Source organism: Suncus etruscus, chromosome 1, assembly GCF_024139225.1.
Source record: "Suncus etruscus isolate mSunEtr1 chromosome 1, mSunEtr1.pri.cur, whole genome shotgun sequence".
Taxonomy (NCBI): Eukaryota; Metazoa; Chordata; class Mammalia; order Eulipotyphla; family Soricidae; genus Suncus; species Suncus etruscus.
Genome location: NC_064848.1, coordinates 6,266,768 through 6,294,137, shown reverse-complemented (window position 1 = coordinate 6,294,137; position 27,370 = coordinate 6,266,768). Strand labels below are relative to the sequence as shown.

Genomic DNA, 27,370 nt, shown 5'->3' with positions numbered 1-27,370 from the left:
ACTCCGGCCCTTTTAACCTAACACGGATCATAGAGCAGAGAAAATATAACAGCCCCAAACCACCGAGCGCTCCTCCATGAGTTTTTTTTTTTTCTTCCTGTCTTGCCGAGACACAAGTGGAGGCCGCCATTGAATGAGTGCCCTGGACTTTTCTCAGGGCATCTATAGAACTCACACTCTGTCCTGCCCTAGGGTGGGGTATTTCTTGAAAGGACTTAAGCCCATGTGACTCCAGGGTGGTCCCCCCTCTCTCTTTCTCTCTCCTCTCTCTTTCTTTCTCTATCTCCTCCCACTCTGCTCCTTGCCAGGTGGGTAAGCCATGCAACTTGTGCAGGAAAACTGCAAATCTCAGGATTCGCCCAGATGGTGGAGTTCCTGAACTGTGGCCCCCCCCCCAGAGACAGCTGTTCCCCTGTGGGCCATCTGGCTCTCATACTCTGTACCCCTCCGAGCCACAAGCAACTCCCACTTCCTAGAACTGCTTCTTGCTTGTCTTGTTCAACTGATGAAGGACGTGGGCACCTGTCAGATCCAGTTTTGAAGCTTCATCAAGGTAAATTAAGTTGGGGGTGCAAGTTACCTGACTTTACCTTCTCTTGACCCTCACAGACCCAGACAGAAATTTCCCAGAAGCTAGAGGATAACAGGGGACCTCACCCCAATCAGACACAGCCCAAAATGTTGGGCTGGATGGAATCTAGCTATCTCCCATGGAGTAGTTACCTTCAGTTTGAACAGATGGAGAGGGACAAACCTCACATGAACCACGTAATGTCAGCCAGGAAGGCTTGAGTGAATTTGGTTCGGTTTTCTGGTTTGCTTGGGGACCAAATCCAGTGATGTTCATGGGCTGCTCAGCTTAGGTTCTGCTCAAATCTAAGCAAGCTCAGGCCTTGGTGCCACTGCCTTGACCCTAAAAAGAGACTTTGAAGAGCAACTGGAACTTTAGGGATGGGACCAGTTCCAGGATGAAAAATAAAGAACTCAGACTGACAGAGGGATTTCCTGTTATGGAAGAGCCCTCCATAGGTTCTTAACTAGCCCCAGTTAATTAACTCAAGAGGCCCAACAGGAATTAATTTTTTTCATGGACTGGTTCCAAAGTCCTCTTTCCAGGTCCATACCTGGAGAGAAGGTGTGACTTTTAATTTTTGTTTTGTTTTGTTTTGTTTTGGGGTCACACCCGGTGATGCTCAGGGATTACTCCTTGGCTATGTACTTAGAAATTGTTTCTGGCTTGGGGAACCATATGGAATGCCAGGAGATTGAACTGAAGTCCATTCTGGATCAGCTGCGTGCAAGGCAAACGCCCTAAAACTGGGCTATAGCTTCAGCCCCAGTGACTTTAAATATTTGCCTCATTCTCCTACAGGTGCTATGTGGGCCTCTAGAATGGGTTTATTTATATAACAAACAACCTCAAATATTTGTGCCCTTTTTAGACTAGATCTCTGCTCCTATCATCAAAGCAAGGCTCAGAGCACTTTCCTTGTTATGTCTTGATCCTGAAATAATAGTGCTGCCAATTCCAAAAAAAAAGGAAATAGAACGTATGCTTCCTTTCAGTGAGCCCCTTCAACGAACCCTATCTGATTTTTCAGGAGAAGTTTCCTCCCATTATTTTGCTGGAAAGGCTTGGGACTCTTTAAGAGAACACACTTTGTGATCTCATCTTTAATCCACTCCTCCCCTAAACCTGACACCCCTTTTGTTTTCCATAAATGGGAAGTCATCAGGAAAAGGCAGTAGCACTGGCCCTTCTCTGACCACAGCAGTGCATACAAATTACAAGTCTGCTCAACAAGTGGAACTTGCTACTTTAAATTATTTTACTATCACATGTATCAGAAGCCATGCAATGTAGTAAGCGACTCATATTACATAGTAGGATTGTTCCCAGACATAGCAACTGCCTCTTCTAATGCTCATAACCGGGTTGTTTAAGATTTGCTGCAGCAATTACAAGCACTTCCGCAACCTGGGATATGTTGACCCAGAGCCCCACCACCACCCTCACCCCACCCATCAAAGTCTTTGGGAAAAGTCATAGAAGTTTCCTGGGGCATGCAGGCCAGGAAACTGCCATTCTTGGAAAATAGCAAACCCTCCCCACCATGAAGCTTGTCGAGATAACCTGGGGAGGGGGAGATAGAGGTGCACAGCCACCACTTGGTAACACTGAACAGTGTTTCCAAGCATCTGATGCCCCATCAGCCAAGCCAACCTGCCCAGTTCTTTCCATGGAGCACTCCATGGAAAGCTACCATTGCAGACATCCCTGCAGACAGCCTGACTTCCCACCTTTACCATGAAAACATCTGTCTGTCCATTGGCCATCTGCAGAAGCTGAGACCCAAGGGCAGGAGCCTATACTTATTTCATTAAGAGATAATGGCCTGAGTAGCCAACTTTAAGAGCTAGGGGGGTTCACAGTGGACACAGAACCTACATGGTCTCAAGCCCCAATGGGCAACCCTACAGCAAGCAAACCCTAATTTCCCAACCGAACTTCAGAAGCTTCTTTCAGATCCAGAGCTATCCTGGCAGAAGACTCAGAGACTAACTTTGCTTACAGCCCCTAAGAGGGTCACCATGCCTCATCCTATCCCATTAGCCCCCAGAGAGTACCAGACAGGGGCTAAGATCTCTGGGCAAAGGCCCAGACCCAGAAACTGGTGGAGAGAGTTGTTGCCCTAAAGATCAGCAGCTAGGGTCTATTAAAAGAGAGGAGGCCATGGCCTGGTTTGGAAAAGACAAGAATGAGCAGGAAGAAAGTCACAATGTTTTCTGGGAGTTGAGCCTGGCCTCAGAGCTCTAGAGTTGAGGCCCAGGAGAGGAGGAGAAAGCCTGAAAAAAGCCAGGCTTTCCCTGTAGGCTGAAGCTGACCCTTCTCTCCTCCCTAGAACCAAACCTTCCTTCCTCTGGTGCTTTATGAGAGTTCATTGTGCAGAAACAAGATTAAAATGGACAGGGAGAACAAAGCATCCATCTCTCTAACAAAGGCCCCTCCACTTAGTAAATTAGGAACTCTTTCCACCTGACACACTCTTAAAGACAAATCTCCCATTACCCAGCGCTGCCAGGGGCAGAGCCACAAAAGGCCCGTGTGTGTGCGTGAGTATAGCGGAGTCCGAGTGGCCTTGAAATGGTGTGTGGTAATAGAGATACTAATCGAGTCCATATAATTTGGAGAATCCTTTATGGAGGACTGAAGGGCATTTGAGCCCTGCGGCTGTTTCGAGAGATTTTTTCTGCAGCTTATGCATTTACCTTGCCAACAGCTTAGCTGAGCAAACAGAGTCCTTTAAATCACACCCACTGCTGATTTACTATCGGGCCTCTGCAGTTTGGTGGATGGAACCTGGGGGAGATGCAGGAGCCAGGTCTTGGTCCCTCTGCCTGACCACATCATGAGGCTAAAGCTACCTAGGGTATGTGTGTATGGGGGAATCCCCCAGCTCCCAGATCTGGAACTTGTGTCCTTACCTTACTGTCCAGGCTCCAGGCAACCAGAGAGAGGCAGGTGTAGTCTGGCCTGGAACCTGGATTTCGCCCTTGGTTCCAGGTGGGCCTCCCTCCCGGGAAGAGAGATTGATGGTATTAGTGGCGCTCCCTTTCCACCCTGTTAGGAGGGAGGACACAATCTGGGATCCCTGAGTGACAATTCCGTACCTCCGGCTGCTTGAAAGGGGGAAGGAGAAAGCAAAGTGGGAAAGGATGATGGGGCAGTGACTGGAGAGGGATTTGTTGGGTGGAGGAAGAGGGTAGTATAGAGACACCCTGGATGTATACACAGGGTAGGGGCCTTGATGGGACGGGATCACAAACACATACAGAGTGAGTATGCACTCTGGGGCATTCAGACCCAGTGCAAAGACAATGGTGCTTTGCCCTGTGAGTGTCTGTTTGCACCTGAGCAATGAAAGCCGCCACTGCCATAGGTCTTGCCAAGCACTGGGTAAAATTTTATAGTTACTGGGCCTGAGAGATGGTGCAGGGGGTAAAAGCACTTGCCTTGCAGGCAGCCAGCCCCAATTAAATCCCTGAGTCCTAAGAGAGTCCCTGAGCATTACCAGATGTGCTACCCTCAAAAAAGAAAGACAAGGGGCCGGAGAGATAGCATGGAGGTAAGGCGTTTGCCTTTCATGCAGAAGGTCATCGGTTCGAATCCCGGCGTCCCATATGGTCTCCCGTGCCTGCCAGGAGCAATTTCTGAGCATGGAGCCAGGAATAACCCCTGAGCACTGCCGGGTGTGACCCAAAAACCACAAAAAAAAAAAAAAAAAAAAAAAAGAAAGACAAAAATTCAGACATTCACTATATAATCCTCATAACACTCATTTCTACAACATCGACAGGATGGGAAGAGCAGTTACAGAGAAGTTCCTGGTCAGCCCCGCTTACAGCCTGTTAGCTCACTTGGCACTTACTGGGACAGGGTCAGCATGCAAGGATTGAACAGGAGTAGAGAAATTCTCTAGGAGCAAACCCAAACTATATCTCCCCACTGAGCATCTTTCCCAGCTGGGAAGGCAGAAAATAACTACAAAATCGTCGAAAGATTCAGCATCTCAACAGCATTGAGAGTTCAAAGAAAAAACAAGCCAAGGAGCTATAGTGCCATTTCCCACAGCTTTCAGGAAAGACACCTGCTGACCTGACCTTGGAGCAGAGGGACCCACGTGCTACCCCCTGAGATGAGGCAGGGCCAGTGTTATCAGTCATGAGGGGCAGCAGTAAATGCCTCACAGAGCCTAGCATGGAGGTGGCATTTCAGAGACCAAGGGAAAGCCCAGAAGTTAGAATGTGACCAGGTCACATGAATCCCCAGGTCCTTATGAAGAATAGAATGTTGGCTTGACTACTGTACCAGGACACCATAAAAGGGGGTCTGGCATCTGTCTTCTGACATGAGTGACATGGCCCTGCCTCATCCAGAGAGCACAGGTTTCAGCATAGCAGCTACTGGCAAGGAAGAAGCTGCACCTAGAACCTTTTATGTCTACAGTCAAATCAGCACACAGGCCCTGTCAGGGCTCCTAGGCGTCTGGGGAGGCTTGGTAGGAAGTTCAGGAAGTTGAACAACCAGAGTCCCAGCCTCCTCTGATAAAGAGCCTGCAGTGTCTGCGTCTCAGCATCTCTGCACAAACCTCCTCACTCTCCTTTGACTATCCACCTTTCTACTCTCTGGAGTGCAGGTTCCAGCCCCACTGAGCATGTCAGTAGCTGCCCAAACTATCGTCCTGCCAGTGCATAAGTTCATAATACCCTGGGCCCATCTGTGGCCACTCTACGACCCTCCACCAATTGTGCATCATGACTATACAGTCCCTCACTAAACTCACTGATAGCAGGTCTTCGTGGGCCAGGCCGTTCTTTGAAGTAGTCAGGCCCTCCACACTCTGCTTAGGGGTGGTCACTGCATATCCAATCCTAATTTGACAGAGGAAAACGCCCAAGAGTGATGTTTTCTTGTCTCATAGCCAAGAGCAAGAGAACAGGCCACAGAACTACTATACCTGAGTACCACCTGCTCTTAGGGTCCCCCATGCTCCCCTTCACTAAGTCAAACAGGATCCTCAGCCCATCTTTGCTGCAAAGTCGGTCACTACTATGGATGGGTGTTTCTAGAGATCAGAAGAACATGTCTGTTTCACTCATTCATTCTTGCACTTGTTCAGTCAAGAGTTTTTGAGTACTAAATTTTTGTTTATTTTTGAGCCATACCAGATGATGTTCAGGACTTTTTCCTGGCTTTAGATTCAGGGATCCCTCCTGGTGTGGCTCAGGGAACCATACGGAATGCCAGGGATCAAAGCCAGATCAGCTATGAGCAAGGCAAGTGCCCTGCTTGCTGTGCTATTTATTGTTACTGCTCTTCCTGGCCACTAAGAGCCCCACCCTAAGCCTGGTCCAGGGCTAACCATGTACAGCCCCAGAGACTCACATTTGAGGAACAGAACAGACTGACCAGGAGATGGGGCCTGCAGAAGGACACGATGGCAGGTGATTTGGGCAGAAAAACTCCTGACTCCCAGAGTTCCTGTCCTAGAGGAAAACCAAAAGGTCAGGAGCCAGGTGAGAGCAGGGGGGGTCTAGACAGGCCCCAATCCTGAATCCACTCATCCAAACCCTGTCAAGGGAGGCTCCCAGTGCACTCTAGGTGTCAAGCACACCTTGGCCATTGCATTTCTCACCACGTTGGCAGCAAAGGTGAACCATCAGAATGGCAGGAGTTAGATTATTAAAAACTGCCAACAATATCAATGTCCTGATCCCATAGACTCAGGCTGGGATAGTGGCAGTCACCAGCCTTGTTTGTTCAGCAGCCACCATGCCTTTCTCCCCATAAACCTGGGGACACTCTGCTTCCTCCCTGCTTGTTTTTAGAAACAGGCTCATCACGCTGGGTTGAAATGAATCTGTGCAATCTTTCCTCTAGGCCAGAAACCTCTTATTCATCTCCAGTGCGGGAGCTGAAGGATGGATGATATTCCAGGACAGTAATACTCAGCACCAGGAGCAGGGGACCAGGACTGCTGCATAGGCACTGCTTCAGGGGGTGGTGGCAGGCAGGAGTCCCTGGGAAACCTTGAAAAAGGTCAGCAAGGAACTCTGGGGAGAGACCGAGTTTGGGCAGGAGCCAGAATGCTGCGTCTATGCACAGGCACAAGCATTTCCCTCCCACTGCTATAATCTTGGCACCTTCCTTGGCACAATGTTCAAATCTAATATGGCTTCAGTCCCTTTCTCTCCTGACAGATGTCTTTCTCTGCAACTCTGACCCACTCCACTTCTCAATTGTGTTGCTGAAATATCCATTAAGAGAGGGGCAAGTACCAGACTAGACATTCCCATGGGCACTCATGGTGCCTAGGGGAAGAGGAAGAGAGTTTACTGTCTGAGAAGGCTGGGCAGGGGTTGGAAGGAGGGCCAACTCTGGCACCATCGCAGTAGAGCAAGAAGTCAGTGAATTAAATTTTATAAGGAGGATGGAGAGATAATACAGCAGGTAGGTTGCTTGCCCTGCATGTGGCCAACCTGGATTTTATCCCCAGCATCCCATATGGTCCCCAAACCTGCTAGGAGTAATTTCTGAGCACAGAGCCAGGAGTAAGCCTCAAGCACCATGGATGTGGCAACGACAACAACGACAACAACAACAACAACAAACCAACATGAATAAAGAAGTAAATGCACACGGTCTGGTCATGAAATCTCCAGCCCTACTCCGTTACCAATAGAGTAGTGGGTGCAGCTACAACATGAAGCTTCTATGGGATTCTCCTGCTATGAAAGTGGCCCCAAGTAGAATGCAAATGTCTTGAAGCACAGAGCCAAACTATTCTGAAAGAAAGGTAAATCTGTAAGCATGAAGGGAAAATGTGGGTGTGGGGGCAGAGGGTCAAGTTTGAAGATAAGGAGACTCGGGGAACAACAGCTGTGGCTGGTCGCTGTCTCCGGCCTGGCTGGAGTTCAGCTTTTACCCCACACAAGGGAAGATACATGGGACCTGCCAGCTTCCTGCAGGGGAAACTTGAAAATGTTGCCCAGCAGCTGATGTATGAAAGCAAGGATTCTGGAGGTTGGGAAAAAAACAAGAAGCAAAACCCCAAATGCCAGGAGAGGCCACAAGGATGGACTGCCCTGGCCTCAAGATCTGCTTCTGAATTAGAGAAAATACTTAGGAAGGGTCTACATGCAATTGGCCTTTTAAATGAAATGTCTTGTGGTATGTAGATTTTACATTATTATTATTAGTAGTAGTAACAATAATAGTATTTTATGAAAAGGGGGGGGTAAAATACATCCTTGGGCTGGAGCGATAGTATAGCAGGTAGGCACTTCTCTTGTAGGCAGTCAACCCAAATACAATCACCAGGATAAGGTCCCCTGGACCCTTTACGGTCCCCCAAGAAATGATCCTTGATTATGGAGCCAAAATTAAGCCCTAAGCACAGCCAGGCTCAAAAACAACACAGGCTCAAAAACAACACAAAAACAACAACAATAATAATAACAAAGCCACATAAGTCTTGACCACAAATGGCAAATAATCTAAGGACAAATTATTCACTATTTACCAAAATCATTCAAGTGATGGCTAAGAACATGCAAAATGCATTTGCTGTTGGTCCTTCCACAGCTCAGTGCAGCAGAAAGAGGAAAAGGCTAGAGATAGAGCAGAAAGGGCACAGAAATGACAACTTACAAGGAAAGCTGGGAAGTCTCCATAAGAGGAGAATTGATATTCTGGGAACTTGTATCATCAAACTAATAGCTCAGGAGAAATGATCTGAAAAAAAACTATAAAAGAAATAATGTTTAAAAGAATCAAAATCATCAAGGAAGCACTAGACTTCACAATGAAGGAATAGGACCTTCTAGAAGAGGAACAGGCAGATCTGAAAGAGAACCAACAGAACTCCCAGAATTGAAACACAAAGTCATTGAATTGAAAGGAAATGCTCAATAGACAGGTTAATTAGCAGAGCTACCAGGTTTAAAAACTAGATCTGAGGAAAATGGGGAAAAGAACACTGACAAAGGGCTGGACGATAGAACATTGTATGACTGAAACTCAGCTATCAACAACTTTTTAACTCTATCTCATGGCAATTAATAATTTTTTAAGAAGATTTAAAAAAATAGATCCAAGGATATAGTCACAGAGAAAGCATATGAAGAGGGAAAGAGATGAAAGCAGAGAGGCCACAGATGGAATGCGATCCTGGTGTGGTGGAGCTCCAATGAGGGCAGCCCGGGTGGGTCAGGCAAGGAGATGTTTGAAGAGATAACTGCTGAGAATCTTCCAGATGGTATTAAGGGCCTGAGTCCTTAGTTTGAAGACACTAAGGTGCCACTGATGTGCAGACAGTAGAAATAAAAATAGCTCCTGCCAGAGCCTGAGAATTGGGAAAAAGTAGCCCTTCCATCTATTTTTCTAGCAATGCGGGATTGACCATGTGCAGACCCTCAGCTTTCTCTCATCAGTGACCTTCCCAATTACTCTGTCATTCCACCAGTACAAGGTGTCCAAAGTAATAGAATCTGAGGGAGCACTGCAACAGAGAGCCTGTTAATTAGCTTTATCAGCACCTTTCTTGAGGATCCATTTAATGATAATGTTACGTTAAAGCCTTCCCCAACCTTCTTTCCCTGCCCTCTCTCCACACTAACGAAGTGAGTCTCTCCCAACACTTAAATTTAGCTCCTCTCACTTATCCAAAGCAGCAGACACTCGAAAACAACTATACTGCTATGGCTACACATTGTCTTAATCATAGCTATTAATTATAGCCACAGAAATTTGCCTTTTTCTTCCTCTACTCCATGAGGAAAGGAGACAGAACAATTAAAAGCAACTTTGTTCCCTACTCCATACTCTGCTAAGGTTCCTTTTATTCTTTGCAATCCTCATCCAAGGAATGCATGAGAGGGTCCCTAACACATCTAATAATTCAGGACTGAACTTTCACATAATGCCAAGTTCCTGATCCAGTATTTCCTCACGGTTTTCAAGGCCTGACAGAATTTACAGTGAGAACATGTTTCTGTGACTTGGCCCATTCACTGCCAGTTAGGGAGAGGGAAATTGGAGCTCAGATGGAGAAAATATTCAGACCCAAAGTCAGGAAGGAAAGATCTGTCATTGTTACTTCCTAAGGGTTTCTGGTCACACACACACACACACACACACACACACACACACACTCACACACAATCTTGCATGTGCAGAAACAGGTTCTGAGAAGGATCGCATCTTACCCAGGCCCCTATTCCTTGGGCTGAGAATCCTCAATTCACATTCTAGCACTTCCTAGCTATGTGATGGTGGCCAGTGACTCGATCACTCTGTGTCTCGGATCCCCCAGCTATCAAATAAGGCTGTTCCGTGGCTTTGTGGCATTACACCATCATGCCAGCAACTGAACAGCACTAAACCTGGGGTGAGTGTACTCAGAAGAGGATGATGACAATGACTGAGAAAGGATGGTGGTCTCAGCTTGAGTTCCAATCCCTGGCCCTTATGCTTCTGCCTCTTCTCATCATTAGGAGCCATCTCTTGTGTGCTTCTCTGGCCCCTATCCCATGCTGACAACTTCCCTGGTCCCTCTTCAGAAAGGGGCTTTCTCTACCTTGACCTTCTGGGAGATGGACAGGGCTGGAGATACCTCCAGCAGGGCCACAGGAGTCCAGCATATAAGGCAAGATGGGAAGGTATCAGTTGTTCTCATTCAGCAAAAAGAACCGCCACAAACAGGACACTTGGCATTTCTATCCCGTGCTTCATCTTCCACAAGCTTTCTGACACTTTCTCGTGGGAATTCTAAAGGGCATGTGCTCATCCATTCCTGAAGCCTGGAGCTGACAGCTCAGTTCCTTCTATCATTTCCCATCCATCCCTTAGCTGTGACCCAGGAGGGCCACACATATCCAGGCTGCTGCGTTTGGGCTTTCTGAGTCCTGCTCCAGGTTGACTCTTGCTCTACCCTGTGCAGACGGTGCAGCAGAAAAGCTTTGGATTTGGCCTCACTTCTGAACTCAAGTCCTCAAAGTCAACCCCACCTTCAGGAGGGCACCAGCCAAGGTTCTGCTCCCCAGAAACATAGCATTTGGAATGGCTTTGAGTGAATATCTTTGTATTTTTCCAACCAAACCCTCCCTATTGAACTCAATTGCAGGCACATTTTTCATTTGTTCCTAAAATGCAATTAGCATCGAGTTTCTCTAGCATTACAGGAGAAGTAACAGAAGCTGGGGAAAATTGTCATTTCATTCTCAACATCAACATGCCCACTCTGCCCAAATTCTCAGCCTACTGCTAGCTTGCTCTCTACACCCAAGCAATACAGAGAATGTTAATAAGGAAAATCATTGCAAATGAGGAGGCAGAAGCTTCTAGGGTGGATTTTTCTTTGTCATTACACAAGAGGTCCCCAATTTCTCTGACATGTTTCTGTAATTGAGGGAATGTTCTAAATACCCTCTAGGAAATCCCACACTGGCCCTATGCCATGGTGGAAACTCTGATGAGGCCCTGCACTACTTCCATAGAGAAGAAACGATTTGCTCGAAGTAACAACTCTGGGAATCTGGGACCAGACGCCAAATCTTTAGACCTCTGCATATGAGGTCTCCTTTTGCACTATCCTGACCTCCTCCCAAGTTACAGCTTCTTCAGCTGCTGGCAATTCAAGCCTAGACTCATGAGAAATAATAAGACTTTAGTTTTCTGAACTGCTGCAGAGAAACAGAGAAAGGCATAAAATGGATTTCCTGATCCCACCTTGTCCTCTCACCTCTCACCTCCTAGAGCCAGTCACTTGTAATTAAGTTCTGTGATCTTGCCTTTCAATAAGCCAGTCTTCCTTCCTTCATCTCTTATATCCACCCATCTATCTATTTATCTATCTACATATCTCTCCTTCCCTCCTTCCATCCATCCTCCCTTCATTCATTTATTCACCCATCTATCCCTTCATCCCTCAATCCATCTACTCATTCACACTTTCATCTCTCCTTCCATTAACAAGTTCTTGAGCACCTTGAATTCTGTGCCAGGCACTCAGCCTTTCTTCCTCACCGTGCTTCTGCACTCCCTCTCCAGAAACATCCACATTTCTCCTGCCCCTCAAAGCCCAAGACTGACCTACTTCCATCGCCCTCTGAGGTAGTTGATCTAATGGACAAATCTATGCTAACGTATTTTCAACAGATGCATTGTTCCATCAGAGCTGACAGCAGCAGTTGGATTCTGAAGGAGTTGGACCTTTAATTCAAGACTGGGACCACAGCCTCCCTCCTCCCTCAGGCCTCCCCCCCCCCCAGTCCCACTGAGGTCAGACAAAGGCAGCCCCTACATACGGATGCAGAAATCTCCATTCTCGTAGTAGCCTGGGCAGCACTGGGACCTCCGCCGGTACATGGTTCGGAGGCCACGCCGATATGCCGTTTTATAACTGATCCTAAGGCACAAAGGAGAAAGCCACTTGAAAGGATTGAAAATCAATCACTCCCGTAAGAATGATATTTGTGTTAAGCACTATCGAAGATGCCATTCAATAATTATTTTAAATGCACGATGGCTTCACATATGAAGGAACAGTCAAGAAAAATCAATGACTCTTCAGGGCCACTCTGGTGCCTCTCACTAAAAGACATTTGCTCCCCCTGGGGATTGTTCCCAAATTGCTTCTATTTAGAAGGGGGAGGCAGGTGTTTTCTGGGATGGCAGTCTGTCTGCAGGATTTCTCCAAAAGAACCTCCAAACTCTGGGCTGGAGGCATCCTGGGGGTGGGGGAGCTTGGCAGAAGCTGGGCAGAGAATTTCGGTGCTAACAGCCACTCGACCCCAACAAGCAGCAAGGTCAGGGTCCTGGGACTGCGTCACACATTGGGAGAAGCGAAGCAAGTCAGACTCAGTACAGAGTGAATCAGTGCTGGCACACCCGAACAGCAATCCTGCCGAGGAATTCCCATGCCTGCCATGCTGGTGGGCTGGGAGGTCAGACGGCTCAGCCCTGAGATCATGAAGACTATGTCTTCTCACTGACAGAGGCACTCACAAGGCCACCCTGGCTGAGAGGCAAACTCATTCCCTCTCCAGCACCCCAGAGTAGCACATGGGATTTCTCCTTTCCTCTTCCTTCTTCCCCTTCTCATTCTCATTCTCCTTCTCATTCTCCTTCTCTCTCTCCCTCCCTCCCTTCCCCCCTCTCGCTCTTTCTCTCTCTCTTTTTCATTTCAACTCTTGGCTGGGGATATAATTCAGTTGCAGGGCATTTGCCTTGCATGTGCAAGGCCTTGACTTTGATTCTAAACACCAAAAAGGGAAAAGAAAAATGGCGTTTCAACTCCTATTTGGGGGTTCTCCTCTCTGTCCTATGGATGAGAAAAGAGATTCGGAAAATTTGATGACTTGTTTAAGGTCACTCAGCTAAGAAGCTACAGAGGCAAGATTTGAACTGCTCTGATTTCAAAGTCGCTAGATTGAACTGATCCCATGGGCTGGTTCTCAGAACTGCTGGCAGGACTAGAGTGAGGCAGCAAAGAATGGAAAATGTGGATGGTACAAACACTGTGTCCTGAGGGGGACTGACATGTGTCCTTGGCGAGCAAAGCCCCTTTTTCATAGGAGACTCACAGGCGAGCATCTTGAGGGTCTAGGGCAGGGGTCCTCAAACTTTTTAAACAGGGGGCCAGTTCACTGTCCCTCAGACCATTGGAGGGTCTGACTCTAGTAAAAACAAAACTTATGAACAAATTCTTATGCACACTGCATAGATCTTATTTTGCAATGAAGAAACAAAACAGATACAAATACAATATGTGGCCTGCGAGCCATAGTTTGAGGACCACTGGTCTAGGGAGACCTCAAGAAAGAGAAAGCACCTTCCCAAGGCCAAAACAACAACTAGCACTGAATTCTGAATCTTTGGGCCTTGAAGCCAGAGTTTTTCCACATCCCCTGCATGGCCGGAACAACTGGGCCAATCACTGCAGATGCCAGTCTGCTTTCTTTGAAGATGCAGCCACAGGAATGCAACCCCAACATCCACTCTTTGGGTCCCCATCCCCTCAGTGGATGTCAAATGGGAGTATCAGACTCAGGGGAGCTATAGCACGCAGGGGTGTCAAATGCAAGGCCACTGCACTTTGTAACAACGCATAATGGAAACTAAACCAGCTCCAAACTAAGTGACCACCCTGGCTGAGGAAAGCAGCTTGGGGCAGTGAGCAATCTAGAATGGCCCCAGAACGAATGACTTTGTGCTGAGCTCTATGAACTTAAAGGACAAATGCACACTCGGCTTCTGGTTTTTCTCATCTTTCAACCCACTGCTGCAGTATGAGTGTGATGTAGGAGACCCCAGCTATCCCAGAAAGAACCTTGTGTCAGAACTCAGTCTTCACAGAAGCACATGATGGCAGGGCTGTCAGAAAGCACCCGTGAAGCTGTCAGGAAAGCAACAAGGCAACTCAATCATTCAGCAACTTAACTTCTTCCAGACGGTTTCAAAAAGCAGTGACCCATGCGCTCACTCACCCCTGGCTTCCTGGTCACACCCACCTCTCAGAGCCGACTCAGCTCTGGGGCAGGGATTGGCAGTAGAGTCCCCATGGTTACAAGACTCCATGTTGACCCCAGCCTTGGTCAAGCCACAGGGAGAGAGGTGAGAAGAGGGGGCATTTGCTCCCACATACTTCACAACCAAGGGCTAAAGACAGGTGATGCATTTGTGGCTGAGAAGTCTCTATTAGACTCACTCTCCTGTAGATAACAATTTCACAAGGTGGGGGAATGGAAAACCCACCATCCAGGGCAAAGAGAGATCACAAAGGCGCAAGCAAATACTGGAAGGTAATAATGCTGGGTAGAAAGATATCCCAGGGGCCTAGAATCAGAAAAAAGACACAGCCTAAAATGGGTCATAGGACACAGTCAGGAAGAGTTCAACAACTAGAAGGTGAAAATGAAGAGCCAGGGATGTGGCCAAAGGCTCAAAGGTAAAGTTCAAGCATCACATGTGGAAGGGCTGGGTTTTGACCCCAGTACACACACACACACACACACACACACACACACACACACACACACACACACACACACACACACACACAGGAAAAACCTCACAAAGGTAAGCATCATGAAGAACACATTCATTATAAAATCTCTGCCCAAGTCTCTGTTCCTTAAATTAAGCATGACTTCAGGTGGCTCCAACTAAGACAAGAACTGAACTTTCAGAATTAGGGATATAAGTTTGGCAAAGTGAACTGGCTGCCAAAACAAACAAGCCATAACCAGGAGTGGTTAACCAGGAATGTTTAGGGGAAATGTCACCGAGTTCAGCCTTTCCAGTCTCTCCTGGTCCACATGCACACAACACACTTTCAAACAGCCGGGCATACAAAGTGGCCAGAAGACAGTCCCTAGCTAAAAAAAAAAGGCAATCAATGGAGATCAACTTTGAGATGACCCAGATGCTGGAATTAGCTGACAAGGATGTTCAAGCAGCTATACTATCTATGCTTGGTTAGCAAGTTAGCAGCCAAACTTTGGAGAAATCCAGGACTTTAGCCTTTAGGCACAGAGCAAATTCCCTATCCACACTGCTACCCAGTATACATAAAGCCCCAGAGACCCCCATGGAGAAAGCTAAGGAAAGTCTGGAACCAATTTCGAGACCCACAAACTGGGAAGGATCTCCCAATGGGCCTCCTTCCTTCCCTTTCTTTTTTTTTTTTTTTTTTTTTGGTTTTTGGGCCACACCCGTTTGACGCTCAGGGGTTACTCCTGGCTATGTGCTCAGAAATCGCCCCTGGCTTGGGGGGGACCATATGGGACGCCGGGGGATCGAACCGCGGTCCTTCCTTGGCTAGTGCTTGCAAGGCAGACACCTTACCTCCAGCGCCACCTACCCGGCCCCCCTTCCCTTTCTTTTGTCTCTCAAATAACAGTGCCACCTTAACACCTCCCACGTTCACTTTTCTTCTGCCCCTGTACTTCTTTCAAAGCTTTTTTCTACCTCTGACTTCAAAATATGGGGCCTGGCCCTTTTAATGTGGATAACTGGGAATTCCTGAATCAAGTGCCTTGCTCATGGTCGTGCAATCCCAACACATTCTCTTTCCTTTCCCTGGGCCATGAAGATTTGAGGGAGTTTGCTCAGAAACACTCTAGAGAAGGAAATGAGGGTCCCATACGTGGCCATTCCAAGTAAGCTGAGATTCCAAGATGCTAAGATCCTGCTTGCATCTCTTCTCTGAGTCAGATGCTAGCATGGGGCTCTCCTAGGTTGCATTTAACCCTAGAAGCAGCCTCTGGGTTGAGGACTGCAGGAGAAGCAGTTGATGGGAAGAGGTGGATAACCCTGGGAAGAAGGTCCAGGAAAGAAGGAGAAGTGAGACAGGGCACAGAATCAGCCTTGCAGATGTACTGGCAGGCCATTGACTGGGTTGCTCGGATTCATCCCAATTTGCCTTGGAGTTATCCTTTCCCCTGTAAGGTAAAGAGACTGGATATTTATCTCCCAGCTTCCACCTGGTACCAGTAATGGGGTATAGCTGGGGACCTCTGTCTGGCATGATGGTTGCTCTGCATACAAGCTCCCATAACCCTTGGCCCAGCTTCTGAAGTTGGGGGGGGGGTACAGTGTGAAGTGTCTATTCTCAAGGGGTCCTATAAGAGCACTAACCCCATCACTATGCCAGGAGACTTTGAGTGGCATGCACAAGGCCACCCCATACTGCCTCCTCTGAGAAGTTCTTTACCTGGTGGCGGGTGCACTTGAACCAGTTGAGGATGTCTGTGCACCGTGTGTAGTAGATCTGGTCGAAGGGGTGTTGCGTAGGACTCCTGCACAGTCACTGCATAACTGCGAGTCAGACAGAGAGAAACGTGAGGGTCAGCATTTGGGAACTGAGCTAATTTGGACACGGGATCTCCCTCCCAAGGAATCAAAGAGTCCCAGGGTACCACATCTTTAGCTCCCCTCTCCCATCTCACCTTCCATTCCTCAGCACCCAAAGCCTCACCCAAGGCATTCCTCATGACCATCTGGCCCAGATCTTTCTCTAACATCCTAGTCAGTATTTCCCAATGTGGCTATCCTGGCCCCCCAAATGCTGGGGATGCTGGAACCATTGTGTGGGGGTGGGGTGGTGGAGGTAATAATTAAGGTGGTTTTGTGTTAGTGGTGGTCCTCATATTGCCTTCTAATTAGATGTCTCTCAATTGGTTCCTTTGGTTTACATGTTAAAAAGATGTTTCCCTCGTCTCTCTAACTGAGGATGAGACCCTCTAGAAGAATTCCGCTTATTTTCTGCATATTCGACCTTTACCCCAGTTTACTACTACTCCCTTCTGCAAACAAAACCATGTAAATTGAACTAGCTAGTCCTGCCCCCCCAGTTAGAGGGGGAAATAAGGGAGGCACCAGGACCAACAGGTGCAAGACTACTAAGTATCAGGCTAGATACAGAGGGAACAACATATTCTGGCAGCCCTAGGGGTGAGGGAAGAGCATATGGGAGGTAGGACAAAAACGGAGGTGTAGGGAGGACAAATTGGTGATGAAAATCCCCCCCTGATTTTATGTAAATATGTACCTAAAATATTATTGTCAACAATATGTAAGCCACTATGATCAAAATAAAAATTAAATTAAAAAAAAAGATTTTTCCCATTGCCTCCTCCTCTGGTTTTTCCCCCTCTCCTTGGGGTTGGGCTCTGTGTGTGAATTATTTCCTGAGTCAGAATTGCTGCTGAACCTGCGCCTTTTGTCCTACCTGGACGTGGGGCATGGGGATCCCTCTCCCTCCTTGGGAATTGTGGAACACACAACCCACCTTTCACAGTTTTGTTCTTGATTTAAAAGGGGAGGGCACTTGTCTTACATATGGCTAGTCTGGGTCCTATCCCCCAAACCTCATATGGTCCTATGAGCCCTGCCAGGAGTGATCTCTGAGCACAGAGCCAAGAGTCATCCTGGAACAACATTGGATGTAGCTCCCAAACCTATACATAAATAATGAGACATTTGGCCCAATAGTTTAGAAACTTCTATCCTAATTCCTTTGTTCATTCAACAGAGAATGAATAAGGAGTAGAGTGGTGGGGTTCTCCTATATGTATTTGGAAGTATTAGCATGTTTTCAAATACATTATGGGGCCAGGGAAATGGCTCTGTGGTAGAAACATGCTTTGAGGGGCCGGGCAGTGGCGCTGGAGGTAAGGTGCCTGCCTTGCCTGCGCTAGCCTAGGACGGACCGCGGTTCGATCCCCCGGCATCCCATATGGTACCCCCAAGAAGCCAGGAGCAACTTCTGAGTGCATAGCCAGGAGTAACCCCTGAGCGTCACAGGGTGTAACCCAAAAACCAAAAAAAAAAAAAAAATAGAAACATGCTTTGAAATATATGAGACCCCTGGGTTCAATTCTCAGCAACATCAAAAACAAACAAAAATATTATGTTCATTCAGTGTTGTGGGGTTTTTTTTGTTTTATTTGTTTTTCGTTTTGTTTTTGTTTTCATTTTTTTTTTGTTTTTTTTTTGGGGGGGGAGGGGGCATACTCAGCAATGCTATAATGCCCTATAATCCTGGTGCTCAAACTGGGGCTGGACACAGGCAAGACATGTGCCTTAGCCCCTAGACTGTCACTTTAGCCCATCTGCTCAGATCTTAAAGGTTTTCAAAGCACAGGGAGGGAGGCTAATTTTGGCAAGAACCCTATGAGGTAAGTGGTTTCATTTTACAGATGATGACAATAAGGCTCAGAGACAAGCAGCTGACCCAGGTGACAGGGCTGGCACCAGTAACTGCTAGCATGTGCATTGGCCACTGTGATAGGTATTTTAACCCCTTTTAATTCTCCCACAGCTTATACAGTGGGTGGGTTCACTGCTGGCCTCATTCTACAGATGGAAAAAGCTCACTAGAAGGGACAGAAGACTCCCGCAACCTACCTTCTGCTGGGGGGGTGGGGGCTAAGGAGGAGCTAAGAGAAAGACTTCCTGATGGGAGTAGCCTTTCCCAATCCTATCTGGAAGAAGGCCCAGGCAAAAGGGGCAGGCCAGGATGCAGGGGATACAGGCTATCTATACTCGAGCAGGGAACAGTCCTGAATTCATTTATGCAGCTCAGTTTACTCAGAGCTTCTCCCAGGGGCTCTCTGACCTGGGCCAGATGGCCAGATCCAGGCTGTAAAAGTCCATCTGCTTTGCCTGGGAAAATGAACGGTGGATTTGCAAGGGGGATGGGCAGGGCAGCTCTCCAAGTGGGTCTCCAGCAGAATCTGGGAGTCCTGAAAGGTCAGAGGTCTAGGATTTAGGAAGGAGAAGCATGGAAGCAGTGGGCAGTGCTTGTTGGAAGCACAGAGACTGGAACGCAGATCCAGGGCAAGATTCTCCTGTCCTGGCTCCAGAGGTGGGTCTCAGAGACCCTGGGAGTGGGGAAACAGAGGCATCTGGACACCCCCACCACACCCTTAGGTTTCCCAAAAGCCCCTCCAACTTGGAAATCTTGTGTCACTGTTGTGCTTGATGTCAAACTCACTTCGTCAGAGCTTGAATGACAGTTGGGAAGTGTAAGCAGAACAGCCTTAGTGTTTTGTTCTCCACTGTTCCCTATTCATGTGTCCTCCTGGGGAATCTGTACTGAGTGACCCCCCACTTCACATAGATCTAAGGGGCAGTCATGGCACCCAGGGCTAGGGCAATGGAGAATCGCAGTAGAAACTGCAAGGAACGCCCTGTGGCACCCAAGAGATACTGCCCTCATCCTCCAGTGGCCCACACTGGCTCTCCTCCCCTGGGGGCACCCACCGATATTCCCAGGCCCTGATGGGAATCGGAGAGCAGGTCAGCATACAGAAAAGACTTCCCTTCTTTGTTAAGTGGTTAGGGTGGTCGCCCCACCTGCCAGCTCTGGTGGCCAGTGGAAGCCCAGTGTAGAGGCATCCTTCCAGCAGAGAAGGTCAAGAGGGTAGGAGGGGGCAGCCACAGCTCCACAGGGAGACTCTGAGCCATGGCATTTGGCACAACACCTCAAACCCACTCCAAGTCTTCAAGTGCACTCCCCTGGCTTCACAGCTGGCTGCTTTGACAAGCTCGTTTGCCAACACACTAATGAGGGGCCCGCACTAATCATGCAGATCTGGAGTGTCCAGAAATGATTCTCTACTGGCATGGCTGTGGAGGGGCTGAATGAATGGGATGCCCTCCAGAACCATGAGACTCCCACTGGGATCTCCCCTAGTGACTGTGTTTCTTGCATGACAGAATGAGATTCATGCCTACAAGAGCCAGTGGAGCTCATGTTAAATGCAGAGGCACTGGGGAGCTTGGCAGGGCCCCTACCCCAGTCCTTGTTTTATCTTTTGGGTTACTCAATATGCTACCTAAGCTCTTGCCTGACAGTGCAGCTAGTGGCCCACGGCAAGGAACAACACCACATCTGCATTCATTTATGCTGGACAGGTCAACACAGGACAGTCTCAGGTTTGAGTTCCAGCATCCCATTTAGGTCCTGGAGCCTGCCAGGAGAGACTTCTAAGCACAGATCCAGAAGTAACCCCTGAATGCCGCCAGGTGTGGCCCCAAAACAAAACAAAACAAACAAAAGACTCAGGAGTATGGCTTATAGTGTCATGGACCCCAAGGGCAGAGAAGGTGAAGGAGGAAGGGCAGGTGCAAATTAAGGTGGGCTGTAATCTCAGGAGGAATTCCTAGAGGAGAAGAACCCAATGGTGACTAAAAAAAAAACTGAGGGGAGCATACACCAGGGAGGTATTAAGGGCTGGAATGCAGGGGTCAAGAGTGTCTCAGTTGGGACAAAGGAGGGGTGATGAGGCCAGGCCTGCACACCAGAGATTAACTAAATGTGAATTTCTCCCTGTTCCCTTTCTCTCACCCAATGGTAAATGATGGATTAAACAGCCACTAATGCCGGAAGGGCAAGGCACTGAGTGAGGTCAAAATCAAAATGCTTGTTTCCAGGCCATCCCCTACTTGTAGGGCCAATCTCTCTGGAGAGAGAACAAGGATCATTTTGGAGTTTGTTTACCTGGTGTCTGCAGGAGATGTGAGAACTGGTTTCAGCAAAGCCATGGCCAGGAAAATGGGTGAAAGGATTGGTGATAAAGCTAGCTATGCATGCCTGAAACTCAGTTACAAATAACTAAATCATGGGACCTTTAAAATAAATAAAAACTTACAAAAAAAGAAAGAAGGGACAGAAGGGACTGGAGAGACAGTACAGGAGTAGTGGGTAGGACACTTGCCTTGAATGCAGCTAACCCTGACCAGATTCCCAGGACCCCAAATGTTCTTTGAGCCAAGAATGATCTCTGAGCACTAGGCCATGAGGAAGCCCTAAGCACTGCCAGGTATGGCCCTAAAACTGCTTCTGATCCTCCCAGCACTCCTCTGATTTTCTGATCCTCCAATAGGCCTGGGAGGCAGATTCACCCCACTACATAGAGAGGGTCACAGGCTTCAAGTGCCTTGGAGATGTCCCCCGAATTGCACAGAGAGTAGGGGATGAGTCCAGGCTGGTAGAAATCCAGTTTTATCCGGACCTCAGGGAATCACTCCTCCCCACTGCAGAAGGCATTCTGCTCCCTCATGCTACTGCAAACTCTGATCCAAGGCACCCAGCAGTCACTTCTCCCAAGCCTGGCTGGGCTGGGCACACCCTACACACTGGCATGATCAGGGAGCCCTGACTGCTGTCGTCTCTCCCACATCTCAATCTGATTTGTTTGATTTATTAGCATCTAAGTGGCAGAGTCGTCCTGGTCAGCACGGCCAATCAATTTGAGGCTTTAATTCAGTTTTTCCTGATTGGGTCTCTGGTCACTGTCTTTCTGTTCACCAAAATCAATACTTTCACCTTGGGCTTCAAAGGCAAGAACCTGGATGGTACTTGGGAGTACCATCTAGGCCTCAGTCAGAATGCAGGAGACCCTCCCATACTTTCCCTCCTGGCAAGTACCAGCCCTAACACTGCTCCCCACCTGGACTCTTCCCTATCATTCTTCCTCCCTCTCCTATCCCTTTATGCGCCCCCTCCTCCCTTTCCTGGCCTTCTCTCCTCCCTCTTCTCCACATTCTCCCTCCTCCCTTTCTTCTCACCCTTCTCCCTCTTTCTTTCTTTCCCTCCTCCTTTCCCTTCATCCATCCCCCCTTCTCACCTTCCTCCATCCTTCCTTGCCCCCCCTTTTCCTCCCTACCTCTCCCTTTTCCCTCTTCTCCCCATCCTCCCTCCTCTGACTCTGCTCCTTCTCTGCAACTCCTCTCCTCCTTCTATGCTCCTCACCTTGTGTGAAACTGGGAGAAAGAGGGGGACAGCATCCCTGAACACCACCCTGGGACACACACTCCAGAGGAACAGGCTTGCACTGGGGCCTCTGGACCTGTGTCCCCTCATCTATGCAAGGGTGGAGAGTGTGATGGGGGCAGGTATAAGAGTGGGGATGATGTCAAGTGGAGTCACTAGCTTTGTCTGTCACCTAGCATCCAACCCTGTATTCTGCCATCAATATCCAGGCTCTTCCCAGTTGGACAGCATGTGCCCAGCTCTGTCCCTGCCTGGGGAAGCCCCTGTCTTACCTCTCCCAGTGGCTGCACACATTAGGGTCCTCTGGATTCAATGACAAGGTGGCTGGCAAGAGGAGGAAGCTGAGGAACCCTGCCACAGACAGCGCCATCCCAGGGCCTGTGTGGGGAGAGAAAAGGAATCAGGTTAGGAGGTGGATCAGCACTGGGGTTGGCTGAGCCTGTATTAGGTCCCAGAAGCTCTGCTCCTTACCCCCACTCATGGCCTGGTTTCCAGGAGATCTTGGCTCTAGGGCTCAACCTGGCTCCTCCGCGAGGCTGCCAATGCCTGGGGTGAGGGTAAAGGGGAGTATTTGCTGTCTCACAGGTGTTGGGTCTAAGTAACTCGGGGGTTGGGTGGGAGGCCTAAGTTGGGGGGAGTGGGGATTTCCACACGAGTTCATGAAAGTGACCTGGCTCTAATCCTCTTGGCAAATTTAAGGGAAGTGAGAGATGTCTCCCCAGAAAGATGCCCACATGCACAGCCATTGGCACTATCTCCCTTTGTCCCCAGTCTCTCCTTCCCTCTGGCCACAAAGCAAGAGAAAGAAGGTCCAAATGTGAACTTCAGAAGCACGGAGCACACAGCTGCCCCTTGCTCTGCTGGGCTGTAGGCCACAAGTCACCAAGAGAGATGCAGGTAACCCCCAGATTAATACAGGTCACCCAGGCTGAAGGGCCTGGGCAGTTTCTGGGCTTCATGGAAGATTGTGGGATGGGGTCAGGCATGCAAGTCCAGAGAGATGGGAAGATATCAAGACATGGAGAGATTAGTGCCGACAGCTGCACTGTAGGCCCCTGAATTGGCAGCCAACCAGCTACTACCCCCTGTCCATTACACAGAGGACCACAGCCACAAGGGTAAGAAAAGAGCCTGGGGGCCAGAGAGATAGCATGGAGGTAAGGCGTTTGCCTTTCATGCAGAAGGACGGTTCGAATCCTGGCATCCCATATGGTCCCCCCGTACCTCCCAGGGGCGATTTCTGAGCATAGAGCCAGGAGTAACCCCTGAGCACTACCGGGTATGACCCAAAAAAAACAAAACAAAACAAACAAACAAAAAAAAACAGAAAAAAAGAAAAGAATAGAAAAGAAAAGAAAAGAAAAAAAAAGAGCCTGAAGTTCTTCACAGGAAAAAGAGCTTGGTCAGAACTTGGGCTCCAGACCCCAGACAACTGTCCTGGACTGCTAACCTCTGATGGCACAGGGCTGCAAGGGAGTTGTGATGGCCCGACATGGAGTGTTGGAATAGACACTATGATCAGAAAGACAGCACCATTTTTCATACCCACAGAGATGCTATCAAAAGTTGCTCAAAGATACAGTAAATCTAGAGTAGGTTTCTTACCCCCAGTCATGTTAAGAAGGAGAAGAAGGGCCGGAGCAGTGGCACAGTGGTAGGGCATTTGCCTTTTGTGCAGCTGACCCAGGACGAACCTTGGTTCGATCCCCAGCCCATATGGTCCCCCAAGCCAGGAGCGATTTCTGAGCGCATAGCCAGGAGTAATTCCCTGAGCGTCACCAGGTGTGACCCAAAAACCAAAAATAAAGAAGGAGGAGGTGTACACGGAATCTATTATGCTGAGTGAAATAAGTCAGAGAGAGAGAAAAATGCAGAATGGTCTCACTCATCTATGGGTTTTAAGAAAAATGAAAGACATTCCTGCAATAATAATTTTCAGACGTAAAAGAGAAAAGAGCTGGAAGTTCCAGCTCACCTCAGGAAGCTCACCACAAAGAGTGATGAGTTTAGTTAGAGAAATAACTACATTTTGAACTGTCCTAATAATGAGAATGTATGAGGGAAATGGAGAGCCTGTTTAGAGTACAGACGGGGTCGGGTGGGGAGGAGGGAGACTTGGGACATTGGTGATGGGAACATTGCACTGGTGATGGGTGGTGTTTCATGACTGAAACCCAAACATAATCATGTATGTAATCAAGGTGTTTAAATAAAAAAAACACTGGGTTAAAAATAAAAAAGAAGGAGGAGGTGGAGGAAAGAGGAAGAGGAAGAAGAAGAAGATGATGATGATGATGATGATGATGATGAAATAAAGCAACCTCTGATACTTGAGTGGGAGTGGCATATTTTGACATGGAAGTGGGGTTCTGTTTAAAATGCTAATCCAATGGGCTGGCTCGAGTTTAGAGATAAGGGAACTCAGTCTTTCTGGCTTGGGGGAGCAGAGAAAAATGTCACACACCGCTCCTCCCCCACCACACCTCATCCCGAGGTGGAAGGGATGGGGCTTCTAGCCCCAGCTGCAGGTTAAATAGGCTGTCTGGTCCCTGATAACCACCATACTTATGCTTTCAACTTCAAAGATGAACAAACCATCACCAATTTCATATAACCATGGGGGTCTAAATTAATGATTAATGAGGTTTCCTTCTATCAGAAATCTGGAAGGAACCCAGATAAATGTTTTTTTTTTTGAATATCAGCTCGGAAATAGGTGACTTTTGGTATTTCTGCAGAGTCGGGAGCATATGAGTGTAAATGGGCGTGTGTGAATATGTGTTGGAAGTGTGTGTCAGCATGATTGTGCGTATGCATGTGAGAGCGTATGGGTGAATATATGAATGTCTGTTATTATATGAGTGGTTGTGATGTTTGGTGTACAAGCATGTCTAGAATGTGTTAGTGTGTGAGTGGTTGTATATATGAGATGGGTATGTCAGTGTGGGAATAGTTATGTGTGTGTACCTGCTATCTCTTCAATCTTCAGAGCCCTCACTGGCCCTTCTACAGATGCTCCTCCAAGAATACAGTCTGTGCCAGCCCCTCAGACTTCCGGTCCTGTCATCCCTTCTCCACAAGGTGCTAGGGCCAGATGAGGGGCAAAATGGGCCCAGGACACATATTGATTGGGGAAGAGTTCAGAAAATTCCTTCCAGGAATGGGGTGTGGGTGAGCTGAGGAAGCTTCACGTACAAGCTATGTGTAGAATAAAAGCCCTTTGGATGGGTCTGGATGGTGGTGGATGGTGATGGCGGGTTAGAGGTCTTTCTCCTCCAGCCCAGGCCACGTGTATCCAACTCCCTCCAGCCGGCGGGTCAGCAGCTTTCAGGAAAGAGGCGAGGAAATCATTCGCAGACAGGTTCCAGGAGATATCAATTTTATTCATCACTGGCCAACATGTGTGGCCTATCATAACCATTTATTTATACTGGATCCCTCTTCAGCCCTGCATTGTACCTTGTCCCTCAGCCATCTCCTCTCCATCCATCTTCCTTGCTCAATCTCCCTCCAAACTCCTCCTCCAAATCTCCTCTATTCCCTCCTGGCCTTCTGGCCAAACTTTTATAGCCTCTCAAAGACCCCGCCCAAAAATGGGCAGGTCTTTTTTTGTAGGTAAGGTTACACAGGAAGAATGGGGGGTGGGATAACAGCTATGAAGAAGGAAAGAGGGACCAGCTGGCTCTGGCTGAAAGTAGAAGCCTCTTGTGCCTTCTCTAGCCTCTCCCTTCCTGGTTCCTCTCTCTTCTGCATTCTCAGAGAAGAGTAGGCCAGACTAGACTAGACTAGACTAGGCAAGAGGAGACTGTTTCTCAGACTGGTCTATACCAGGGTGGGGGCAAGGGGTACAAAGGAAGGGCCCTTCAGCTCTGGTCATCTCCTGGGGTTTGGTCAGCCAGACACTCTCTCCCTCTTCTTGATTCCAGGGCTAACTCACTCACTGTCTACTGTCCAGAGACTCAGGCCCAGCCAGTCCCTTCCTTGGGAAATTCCTTCTAGAAATTGAATTTCTCCTTGTCCACTTCTCAGAGACTGTGAAGAGCAGTGGGAGGAACTGTCCTTGCTCGTCCTCATGGACAGCAGGGTTCCCTGGGGCTCTCTCTCTCCAAGGATCAACCCCTGAGTCACTTGCTGTGGAGTGAGTGAGCAGAAATCAATGCCGCCTGGTGGTTATTAGCCCAACTCCACTTGGAGCGACAGAGGTTAATGTATCGGGCACTATTGGATTCGGGTGTGAATAATTAAAAGAGAAAATACCCTGGTTTCCTCCAGGGAGGACAAGAATCTGGAAATAGACCATCTGGTGCCTATCCCCCAGTTGTGCTCCCTAAAGGGAGGTGCTCCATGGGATGGGGAAGGGCATGGGTATGTGAGTTGAGTAAGGCTTCCCTTGCCCACAGCTGCCACCCAAGCTCTAGTTCAGACCCTCGAGCCATCCTCCTGGAGTACATGAGTGCAGAACCAGGGATGACATTCTTAATCGTGTTCTACCTCAGGAGACCAAAGCTGCAAGGGCCTATTTCCTAGGGGGGTATCAAGACTCTGTGATGCAGATGGGATTTAAGAGGAACAGAACTGAAAGGGCAAGGGCAAGGAAAGGGAATCTTTCAACCCAAGCAAAAGCAGGGAAGAGGAATAGGAGGTAGTGAAAGACTACAGTGGGGACCTTGGGAGCTAGACTACCCCAACAGCCCTAGCTGGGAGAAACCTCTGACAGAGGTTTCCATGAGAGGATCTTCCACAGCTACTAGAAGCTATGTCTGCCTCTGAAATCTCCCCATGGGTCTCAGGCTGCCTTCAGCTGGACAAGACCCGGAGAGGCCTATTTTCCTCCTATGTCTTGTGCTCCATTCTCCATAGGAGTCATTCTGATGATCACACTAGGATCAAAAGTACTATGGAGTCCCAGTTGGGAAACTCTGTTCCCCTCCATCAAGATCCAGTCTAAGCAGGACCCAGTCCTGATACAGCATTCTTTTTTTTTTTTTGGTTTTTGGGCCACACCCGGCATTGCTCAGGGGTTACTCCTGGCTATCTGCTCAGAAATAGCTCCTGGCAGGCACGGGGGACCATATGGGACACCGGGATTCCAACCAACTACCTTTGGTCCTGGATCGGCTGCTTGCAAGGCAAACACCGCTGTGCTATCTCTCCGGGCCCCTGATACAGCATTCTTAGAGTTAGGTTCACTTGCATATTTGAACACTTGATATCAAAGGAAATAAACCACTAGGCAGTTAAGAGTCAAGATCCCTTCTTTCACCCAGCCTCTGCCTGGCCCTGGCCCAATGCTATGACCTTTTTTTTTTTAAAGGCAGCAGTTCTAGCGCAGCACCTGTAGAGTCCAACCCATCTCTCTGGCAGACACCCTTACATGTGTTAGACAGGAGCAAAGCTGGGATGGAGCACACACACACTCAGATGGCCTCTCTCCAGAAACCAGCTGTTTGGACCCTACAATCCATCTACACAAAACTTCTTCACTGTTGAATAACAGCACTTGGATGGGGCTGGATGGTGGTGGA

General features: G+C 48.3%; 1 protein-coding gene across 1 annotated transcript in view; it reads right to left on the bottom strand.

Annotated features, from left to right (window-relative positions):
- The window catches only part of MEGF11 (multiple EGF like domains 11), a 332,603-nt gene that overhangs the window by 194,109 nt on the left and 111,124 nt on the right, over positions 1-27,370 (bottom strand). The window contains 4 exon segments of the mRNA XM_049777656.1: positions 11,869-11,970; positions 16,280-16,349; positions 16,351-16,381; positions 22,118-22,223. Coding sequence (XP_049633613.1) covers positions 11,869-11,970; positions 16,280-16,349; positions 16,351-16,381; positions 22,118-22,215 — 301 coding nt within the window. The 5' untranslated portion in view covers positions 22,216-22,223.